Genomic DNA, 11,546 nt, shown 5'->3' with positions numbered 1-11,546 from the left:
GTGGTACATTTTAAAATTAATGAAATGAGCATACATTTTGTAACATATTTTGTTTACTATCGTATAACCGCACTTTACGTAGTTTATTTTGAAAACAATTATGCGAGTTGTATAATAGAGCTTTAACACAAACGTATTTCTATCATCGCATTTTTATTATGCGATTTACTTTTTTAATATGATCTTTGATTTTCTATAAAGATATGATGAAATCAAACGATTTTTAATCCACATATAAGTGAACTTTGTTCTGAATTGATCAAGACTAATAAAATCTTATTAGTCGCATTTTGAATTAAAATTATAACTAAAAACTTATCACCGCTCACAAGTTTATAATAAATAATTTACTACTAATAAACTTTTTTGGTATAAAGTATAAAAAATTGTAAATTTTTTATTAAATATAATATAAGTTTACCTTTACATTCGTACTTAAAATTTTGAAATGAAATCCTACATTTCATGTTATTAAGAATAAAATTATTTCATCACATTAATTCCTATTTAATTGAAGGAGAGTGACTGGACGTGCGTTTTGCATAAAATGCCAATGAATTTTATTCATTTCGCATGAGTGATTCATGAATTATGTACTGGGAAAATTAAAAAAAAATGTAGAGTAGGAAGAAATTGAATCAGGAAACAAAATCATTAATTTTTAACAACGTTATAAAATTATGTTTTGTCGGATAGGTGGTCAGACGACCATAAAATGATTGCAAAATGATGTTGTTGTACTCGTATGTAGGAATGTAGGCACTGGTCAAAGCTATTGATCAACTTTAGAATTTTGAAGAGAGGACTAGGGTCCACAACTATTTCTATAAATGTTAAGCTTCTATTAATTTTTATAAGACTGTTCTTTGTCTCTGTCTACCCAGCAAAGGATATAGACGTAATTATATGTATGTATGTAATTTTTTATGGTATGATAGTCGTTTCGCATAAATTTGTACCTACATGACTTTTTATACTTATCAATTTATGCGTAATGGTGATTATACCAAAAGCCGTTGTAATTATAGCATTAAAATTTACTAAACCGGATTACATGATTAGGTGATACTACAAAGATGAGATGTAAAAAAAAAAACAAATTTATATATAAACACATATTATTTGTATACGTAAATATACAAATACATTTGATCTTTATCAACTATGCGTATCGTAAATCTTATATGTTTAGGAAATTGCGTTATTTCCACATAAAAGGGAACGAAACTAACTTTACGGCGTGAAATCTGTTCTTTACAATTCAGCAAGATATTACACAAGTGGGAACACCCTGTAGAGTGTGATACCACGCATTTGAATTGGAAAATAGTTGTTTTGTTACATGTTAAGTTGATGGTTTTCGGGTCTTGTAGTTAGTTTCTTGAAGTTTTGACACTGTTTACTTATAAATACGATTCGCGCTGATATAACTGTAGTACGAGGTAGTCACTGCCTACCCCTCCGGGAAAGAGGCGTGATTTTATGTATGTATGTATGTATGCACGGGTAATATATATATTGACAAACATTTCAAATTAACTGTAAAAAGAAAACATTATTATGTTGCATGGAAATTATATGTGATTTTAATAGTTTGCTTCTTTTTTTGGTTCAGAAAATCTCATTCTATTCGCATCAGTAATGATGTGCACCTTAATTTCCATTTGAAATTTTTACTATACTTTCGAAATTATGAAACACTCGATTAAGTATAAAACTAACGTATTCTTAGTTAAAAAATTGTGACTAGAATAAATTAAATTATTCTGAAATGCAAATAATATAGTAGTTTGATACATTTTGAAATATTTACCTATTTACGGACCATTTCACTCAAAACAGTATTTATTAACCAATCATACCTACTTACAATATTATATATTTTCGTAAAATACAGGTCGCCAACGGTTATACCAATATATACATCCTGTATACACTTCTACAAATCAGTCTGCAGTGTAAATTTTATTCTACTGGTATTGGCACAGACATGGATCTTGCTAGATACCGCCAATTCATTCTTATTTAAAACGAGTGGGTTCTTATTTTCTCAACTTATTGCGAACACAAAATGAATAGTCGTTCCCGTTCGCCATTAACGTAGACCTTGTAATTATTTTGAACGCAAACCACGACTTGTAAGAAATTTCTAAAGTCAGGTCATATCTTCTACGTTTTCAATTATATCTTGACAAATACTGACCCGATTTTGATGTTCAATAAACTCGAAAATATTTCTTATAATAATGTCGACTCGAGAATCATTGCGTCGCAAATATAATCATGTAAAATTGTATTTTAAAAAACATTGCGATCCTCAAAACAATGGAAGATAAAGTCCAACTGTTTTGTTTCATTTTGTAGATAAAAAAGAAATATTATTTTATAATTCGATTGACAATGTAAGTACTTCAGATCTCGAATAAAACAGTGTCGTTTGGACATCTATTTTCTACGTCATGTCACACACAAACAAAGTATACACTCGCTGAATCTAACTAGATCTATGTCTGTGGATAGTGACGTATATTTCGCTATGTCGGTTCCTCAACGGCACTTATAGTTTGTATGTTAGTTTGTTCACTGGCCTTCAAAGTGGTTGATGATGTTAAGGCTACCAGATCCTCATCGATGGTAGTGAGCTGGGAGTACTCTGTTCTTGGGAACAACGAGTGATGTTTGTTACGTCTCGTCTTTAACTGTGGACAAATATTAATAGTTAATCATAACCTCCAACAGCGAAGTCACGTGACAATTTCTTTTTTGCTTCCTTTTAATAAAATAGTAATTTAGTACAATCACGCTCCAAAAATTACCAATTTTGACGGCCTCTGTGGCGCAGCGGTAGTACGCTTGTCTGTGACACCAGAGGTCCCGGGTTCGAATCCCGGCCAGGGCATGATGAGAAAAGAACTTTTTCTGATTGGTTGTTTATCTATATAAGTATTTATTATAAAATATAGTATCGTTGAGTTAGTATCTCATAACACAAGTTTCGAACTTGCTTCGGGGCTAACTCAATCTGTGTTAATAGCCGTTTAAAAAAAATCCGTTTCGTTAAATACTCGTATATATATCAAGAGAGAAAATAGCGCAATGACATAAAACTTGAGGTCATATTTCTTTAGAACAACATAACTTGTAGCATGCAGCTTGCCAACGAAGTGAATCGTTTTGTGAAACACCCATTATTCACATTTTGTGTGTAATTACCTAAACATAGCGAAACGCTGGAATTTCGGTGCAGGGGAATCACGCTCAGGCACGCGAGACTAAATAAGTGCCGTATTATTATAAGGGGGAATTTCGTAATAGCGTGTAACTTTGGTTTTGTAATTCGTAAAAAATAGTGTAATTTTGTTAGCTCTCAAAAGAGTTCTACTTATTTTCGCTACTTTTTAACAATGAAAAGCAACGAAAATTTCCGTGCCGTGTTGTTCCCGGCACCAATACAAAAATGAATAAGACTACTCCATCTTTTTCCCATGGATGTCGTAAAAGGCAACTATGGGATAGGCTTATGAACTTGGGATTTGTTTTTTTTTAGGCAATGGGCTAGCAACCTGTCAGTATTTGAATCTCAATTCTATCATAAAGCCATATAACTGAACGTGGGTTATCAGTCTTTTCAAGACTGTCAGCTCTGTTTACGCAAGGTGTATAGTCGTGACTATACGTATGTTTGTATGTATAAAAGTAGCGAGAATTGTGAGAAAAATAAGTACAGTTTAGAAATTTTAATATAAATCCACGAAGCAACTAAATAAATGAATATTTTGACGAATTCTGTTTTATGCAAATAGTTTTATATACGTTATGACGAAGTCTACGCGTAAAAAAAACTTTGGTTAACTTGCTAATTAACAAATACTCGTATATATCGTAGTAACACTGACAAAACTGACCTTTATAATAATAATAATTGCTATTACAGCTAACAACGTAGATCCTGCGCTCCACACAGCCAACAAATTCCGATCAAGGGAGCTTGAAGCGGTGTTGGAATCGTCTACAAAGAAAGAGGCAGTTATGTGTGTTCGTATGTTTTCAGCTATCCTACGCTTGCCGGCTGAAGAACCATTGAGACACCCGCCTGTGGACAAAATAATATCAATTTAATTTATTTGATTTATTATCACTGACCGACAGACAATTCAGCTTAAACTACATATACATACATACATATAATCACGTCTTCATCCCTTGCGGAGACAGAGCCAACAGTCTTGAAAAGGCTGATAGGCCACGTACAACTGTTAGTGATAGAATTGAGATTCAAATAGTGACAGGTTTTCAAGAATCCCAAGTTTATAAGCCTATCCCTTAGTCGCCTTTTACGACGTCATTGGAAAAGAGATGGAGTAGTCCTATTCTTATTTCTATTGTTGCCGGAAATCACACGGAAACCAGTGGAAACTAGTGTACCTAATTTATGGCAAAATAACCGAACAACATATGAAGCTTCACTATAAAAAAAATGATTAACAAATATTCCTAACGAAAAATTTTAGCCACGATTTCACATATGTACCTACTCATGTTAATAATTCAATTACAAATCAAAATATCGATATTGTCCCAATAGGTATGTAAATTACATTTACATACATACAAATACAATACCTAAGTAATATAAAACCTACTATTGGTATCAAAAACGAAAGTAAAAAATCGTACATCGATAATTCCAATGCATACTAAATAATCCTGGATTTTTGGAAACGACATGACTTACGTAAGCCATGATTTAGGTATCAATTTAGGAATTCAAATTGAAATATTAAAAAAACAAACGAAGAGCTCCTTCAGATTACAGATTGAGAATTGTAATTGAAATTGTAATAACGAAATACTAATAATATTAAAGATTTTTTTCAATGGAATTATTTTTTATATTAATTGAATATAGATGAAAAATAAATTTGTATTCTAAATTTATTGTGAGTTTCATTCCAATCTTAATCAATATGTATACTAAGTAGAATATGGGATAAGTATATACTATAGTATTAAAATTTGTTGAAAGACTCTCATATAACCGAGCGAACGCCAGTTAGCATTAGGTATTCTTATTATATTTATTATTGTAAACCTTACAAACAAATAAAAACACAATATTTCCTCTTTATAATATTATTTTAGATAAAACAATACCCCATATAAAGATCAACCATTGGGTCTGACAGAGCAGACCCAATGGTTGACTGATGATAATGATTCTAGCATTAAGTCCACTAATTGTGCTATACATTTGTATTTTGTGCAATGAAGTTTAAATAAATAAAACATATAGTTTAAACTCAACGCAAAAAAGATAATTTTCCATACCGCTTACAACCAAACCTGAATTAAAACCACAATTATTATTCGGAACTTATGATAGTTATAACTAATTGAATAATCGAGCATTTAACCAATAAGTGAGCTGCTCAGTAATTTATTAGTTATACTCGTACATATATCAAATGCGAAATTCTGTCTGTTTTCCTTTTACAGCTAAACCGCTGGACCGATTCGAATGAAATTTGGTATGCAAATAGTTAAAAAGGCGCGCTCTAACATAGGATACTTTTTTTAAATTACCACCTAAAATAATTGTCTGAAATTTGAAATTTCTTTAAAAATAAGTAGAGCCCTTTAACTTAGTTCCTCTTTAGTTTAAGTTGTATTCTTAAACCTTGATGTAGGTACACAAATATATAAATAAATAAGAATAAATAAATACCTAAATGAAAGTTTGTATGAAATTAATCATAAATGCTATATATGTATATTATGGGTTGGTTATATGCTATACTAATCGATTTTCAATAGCAGACTCATTATTTACAAATATGCATTGCATACATTAAGCATGATTAATTCAATAATATTTTAATTAGAAAAACATTGACTATTTTCTACATAATTTAGCCACGTTATCAATATATTATACACTTGAACTAATAATAACTAACTCGTGTTTGTGTAAGTCAAATAGATCGATTTCCTCAGTATAATTTATATTTTCATTCACATCTTATATATATTAAAAATGGCATGGGAATTTGAATGAAAATTTAAAAATAAATTTAAATTCAAACATCTAGTATCATATATTCCCATACTTACTATATATGTTTCCGATAGGTACCTAACAGAAATAAAAACTGTTATTTATCATGCAAATTATAGTTCCAAGTGTTAAAAAAGGCGTGCGCGGAATAGTCAGTTGTTTTTAAACTATTCAACAGTCTGTCGATAAGCTATTCAATAATTTGTCAATATGGCTTCAAGGCTTTCGAAACTGAATTGTCTCATGGGAACAACCTTGGTGTATTCATTTCTTTAATTAGGATATATATTGATCCCTGACAAAAACGAGGAATTTGTAAGTTTGACTTTTTGCGAATATGATGTCTTGCTATTACGAATATGATATTTTGAGAATATCATGTCTTGCTCATATAGTAAGATCTTTTGCGAATAACGTACTGTGGTTGAGAGTTTTATTGGCGTGAATATTTGTGTTTCTGATTATAAACAATGTAATATTTTTATTTTGTCTTCTGAATATGGTTTTAAAATAACATTGATTGAAATAAGTTCAATTATATTAAAGTTATATGAGGACTGGGGATGGGGATATATAAAAATCAGAATTAAATTAACAAATCAGTATTCAAATCAAAATAAGTTAAAGTTACTGGGAATTAACTTAATATTTTAAAACGCCGTGCCGTGTGTGTCCCGGCACCAATAAGAAAAAGAGTAGGACCACACCATTTTTCCCCCACGTATGTCGTAAGAAGCGACTTAGAGATAGGTAAATAAAATTGAGATTTTTAGAATTATAGATAGAACTTACCAATGTCTTTGTCGCAATGACAACAGTCAGTTTGGTTGTCACTGGAATACAATGACACCATGCTTTCAGTACAGCACGGCAAGCATTTGTGATTCACCCTGAAAATAACGATTCTGTTAATTCTGAAATTAACAATTTGTAATTATAAATTGCATTAAGTTTATAACATATGTTTTTATCATAATTACGATATGGTTAATTCTGAAATTTACAATTCGTAATTATAAATTGAAATTGGTTTATAAGATGTGATTTCATCATAATAAGGTACTTTTTTACTACGAGACATTAAATTTTTTATTACGTACAAGAATAATCATTGTTCAGTTTTTTTATAGTTACTTTATTTTACCTAACAGACTACAAAACCGTGTCAGAGAGGGTTCCACTCTAGAGGGGTGAGGTTCTATCCAGAACTTGTGATAAAGATCGAAACCAATAAAGATTGTCGTTATTGTAGGTATTTATTTTTTTAAATTGTCTCTCATGACCCTTACCTACGACGTTTTACCTAAACATCACAAACTAACGCGTGGAGGAAGATGAAAACATAATAAATTAGTCTACATCATTCTTTGAACAAGTTTTTCCCCCCCTTTTCTATATTTCAGACTGTTACTTATCGACTTTATAATGTTAATAAAGGCATTTCATTACTTACAATTAACTCATAGCAACAGAAATACGAGTAAGTTCTTAAATAAATTCAAAATTATTTTCTTAAAACGATCTCATCAATCAACCAGCCGTGTTCGAAGTCCTTGAAATGGGCTAATACCGCTGTTCGTGTAATCAAATTGCTTATTAACAACCCAATCGGTCCATACATTAGCCCGAGACACGCTCAGGATTAATGATAAATCAATATTGAAATGGGCAGTTTTTAGGCTGAGCTCAGGATGGCGACGTTTTATTGAATCTATGTTTTTATAAGCATGTAAAGTACAAGAATAAATGTTACAGAGAAAAGACATGAATGAAGGATGCTCCACTTAACTCCAGCGACAAGAGTTAGCTCCTAATTAAAGAAGAAAGTACAAGAATATGCCAAAGTATTATTTTTTATAGAATCTCAATTCTATCATTAAGTGACTCTATGTATGTATCTTGGATTTGGTACCTATAGGTTAGTGAGGTTTTTACAAGAAGACATTTTACATTATTACATTATATTTACATTGTGACATCTTAGATTATAGTAACCCAACCAATTTCCTAAATATGCAGTTCACTCATTATAAGGCTAAGAGTCATTGGATATACTTAACTCCGATTATGTTTTTCACTCCTTTTTATTCGGGCAATAACGTCTTTACTTATCAAGTTAGATTTCCATAATCCAAATGATAAACCACATTTTAATCGGGAAATTATATCAAAAAAAAATGGCTTCAATCGGTACCTTCCTTTATGGACATTAAAATCCTTATTTTGCGAGCTCAGACTTTATCGCATCTAAGAGCCCTCATTAATTTTATTTTACGTCTATTAATAAACGTATTTATAGCTATTACGTGTCCCGTTTTTATTTAACAGCCTAAGAAGGCGGAAATCGGAAACAGCAGTAAAGTTTAAAATGTTTTTAGGTTATCAGAATTTCGTTTTTTATTTGTAATTTATCAACCATCAGAAACAAAATATTAAGACATTTTTACAAAGAATAATTACAATAGATAATAAAAAGACTTGTTTATTCTGAAAACTGGTCAATGAAGAGATAAAAATGCCCTAAACCAAGGTGATATCGGGAAAAAGCAAAAAGAAAGTTGCCCACAAAATTATAAATTCTAGATTAAAATTATGTTACTATTTCTTATACCCTCTTTATTATCTTCTGTGTTAATGTTTCATACTATAGCTAGCACATTAAATTTTTCTCATAATAATCCTTGTCAAAATTACAATAAAACAACTCACCTATCTAACCGAAGAGGATGTGCACATGTGACACAACTAGTCGGTCCAGGTCCCGAACAGGACCTGCAGGAGTCATGGCACGGTCGACACGTCCTCGTCCTGGGCTCATAATACTGGGAACTAAGGCACTCCACACACAGGCCACCTTCCAACGAGAAGTGTGGTGGACACGACGTACACCGCTGCGGTCCAGCACCGTGGCAGTCTTGGCAGTAATGGTGGCAGCGGCGGCAACTGTCACCCCAAGGGAAGAAGTTTTGAGGACACTCCGGTCTACATTCCCCAGCGGCCAATCTCCAATCGGGAGGACAGGACGCGCACTGGTCCCTCCTCGGACCAGTACACGTCTCACATGACAAATAGCACTTCGAACATGTCCCTTCATCAGGGTAGTAGCCGGGCGCGCACGTGGCTCGACATGTCCCGGATTGCAGACGTAAGGCACCAGCACAAGATGTGCAATTCAATCTCGACACGCAACTAGAACATGTCTGCAAACACGGCGAACATCTACCCGCCGTTTGGTAAAACCCTTGTCCACACTCGGCGACACATCTAAAAACAAACATCTCATTAGTATATCTTCACTGTTAACTTGCCCGGAAAAATTGAGTGAAAGTGCCATTACCTCGATCCTTGCAATAACAAAGGGCTTGAACAAGACAAACAGTCCCACTCATTTGGACCGCTACATTTCTCGCAAGTCGAATGACAATTCTTACAACGACCTCCCTCGTGATACTCGCCTGAAAAGGAAAAAAGAAATGAGAATTTCAATAAAGCGATGAGGGAATCATTGTTTACTGAAGATTACTCACTGGTGTCACATTTGTCATTGCCATCCGGAAGACAATTTCCTCCTTTAGTTAGAATCCATTTCTCTTGACAAACGGAACACACGGCACACGTGCAAATTGAACAACCGATTGGACACCTAAAAACACATAACGTGTTACCATTTGTTCTACAGGAAGGAAAAGTGGATATTTCATGTGCAGTTTACTTACGGTAAGCATTCTCGTCTTTGTGCATCTGCGTAGTATCCCACGGGGCATTTAGGAATACAGCGGTTTTTAAAAGCATAAGCCCCTATTTTACATGAAACACAGTCTGTTTTGCTCGGTCCGTGACAGGATTCGCATGTTTCGTCGCAAGGCATGCAACCGAAATCATCTTTTTGGAATGTGCCGGGCGGGCATGCGGCTAAACAGGATCCATTATACAGTACATAATTATGAGCGCATGAAGAACACATATCTGCTTTTTCGGAGCACGTATCGCAGTGTTCCTCACATGGATAGCAGGCATTAGCATCGGGATCTTCGTAATATCCGTCGGGGCATTGTTGAAGGCATACAGCTAAGTCAATGACTAGTAAATGCGCCGGAGCGCATGTCAAACATGAGTCTTGTCCTGCCCCGGCACATGTTTCGCACGATTCATGGCAGGGCCAACACACGCCTCCTTGGTTAACAAAACTACGAGGCGGACATCTCGAGACGCAAGAATTGTCCAATCGATAATGCTTACAAGCGACACATTGAGTGGGACCCTTCCCGTAGCAGCCCTGAGAATCGCATTCCGGGTCGCACAATCTCTGTACTTGCTTATCGTTCGCGTCGGCCAATACATTTTTTCGCTGCGCCGAGGGAATGTTTTTCGGATAACTCCGTCGATCGGAAATTCCAAGCTCGATCTCGTTCAGGAATTGCGAATACTCAGAAGCATCATAAACATCGTTTATATGGTACGTTTTTTCCTCTTGGTAGGAATTGCTATTGAAATGGCCTTTATTGCGTAAACGTAAGGGATTCGTGGCCGTACCGTAAAATATTAACTGCCACTTTTTTAACACTCCCGGTTGTGTTACGTGATTATTCCCGGCGTTTATTATCTGAAGTGTCCATCGGCCCTCGGCGTTTTCACCCCAAAAATGCACGCTTAAAAATGGCCAGTCGTCGAAGTTGGAACTAGTTGCGTCATGCGTTCTCTCGAATAAAAGGGTGGACGTAGTCCCCATCGGCGAAGTAAGCAATATTCGTAAATTACCTCTTGGGAAAAAGCTCAGTGAAATTTTACATTGAACATGTTCCAAATATCTGACCTCGTTCATTGTTCCGCTGCAACCGTTCACGTCCATATGTACAGAAATTGTATAGCCAAAAGACGTCTCTATGGATTTGTCTTCATTTATTTCCTGAGACTTACAAATATGTTGGGGTGGCACAGTCGTCCATTGTTCCGCTAATGTGACCATTTGAGCTGCATCCATTAGTCCGTAGCCGAACTTGTGACTGACTTTTCTTTTGACGCCATTAACGATCCATCCCTCCTCCTTTTCTAAAGGCTGGGATCGTGACGTCATGACCACAAGATGTTGAATGTCTCTCCAAGTTAACAAAGGGTTCGCTTCCAAAGCTAACGCACATATCCCTGCGGCTAAAGGGGCAGACGCCGAAGTGCCAGTATGGTCCACTGTGCATATGTGATCAGGCCGTAATAGAACATCCATGTCAACAGTGGCGACGCTTTTGTCTCGGCCTGGAGTCCCCGAACTGTACGTCGAAGCTAAAGTGGACGAGCACTCCTCTAAATACCAAGGTTTGTATCCGCCTTGCGTAGCGCTCGAAATAGATATAGTGAATATGCTATTAGCGTAACCGTCGCAATTGCAGGAGTCTGTGTGCCTTCCGCCGTTGCCTGACGCCCATATAAAAATAGAACCTTTTCCTCCCCTGCCATTAGTGACTCCGTTTATGAATGCCCTGAAACAAAACACTTT

The 11,546-nt window shown here is 34.7% G+C and overlaps 1 protein-coding gene across 1 annotated transcript in view; it reads right to left on the bottom strand.

Moving 5' to 3' along the window:
• Window positions 1-1,991: 1,991 nt before the first annotated feature.
• The window catches only part of LOC106143297 (furin-like protease 2), a 32,013-nt gene continuing 22,458 nt past the window's right edge, over window positions 1,992-11,546 (bottom strand). Inside the window, exons 6-12 of the mRNA XM_013345345.2 lie at window positions 9,772-11,529; window positions 9,583-9,698; window positions 9,393-9,510; window positions 8,765-9,319; window positions 6,848-6,945; window positions 3,906-4,093; window positions 1,992-2,699 (exon numbers count right to left, since the gene is read on the bottom strand). Coding sequence (XP_013200799.2) covers window positions 2,535-2,699; window positions 3,906-4,093; window positions 6,848-6,945; window positions 8,765-9,319; window positions 9,393-9,510; window positions 9,583-9,698; window positions 9,772-11,529 — 2,998 coding nt within the window. The 3' untranslated portion in view covers window positions 1,992-2,534. The remainder of the gene's footprint in view (window positions 2,700-3,905; window positions 4,094-6,847; window positions 6,946-8,764; window positions 9,320-9,392; window positions 9,511-9,582; window positions 9,699-9,771; window positions 11,530-11,546) is intronic.

This window comes from Amyelois transitella, chromosome 16, assembly GCF_032362555.1.
Source record: "Amyelois transitella isolate CPQ chromosome 16, ilAmyTran1.1, whole genome shotgun sequence".
Classification (NCBI taxonomy): Eukaryota; Metazoa; Arthropoda; class Insecta; order Lepidoptera; family Pyralidae; genus Amyelois; species Amyelois transitella.
This window is presented reverse-complemented; position numbering and strand designations above follow the sequence as displayed.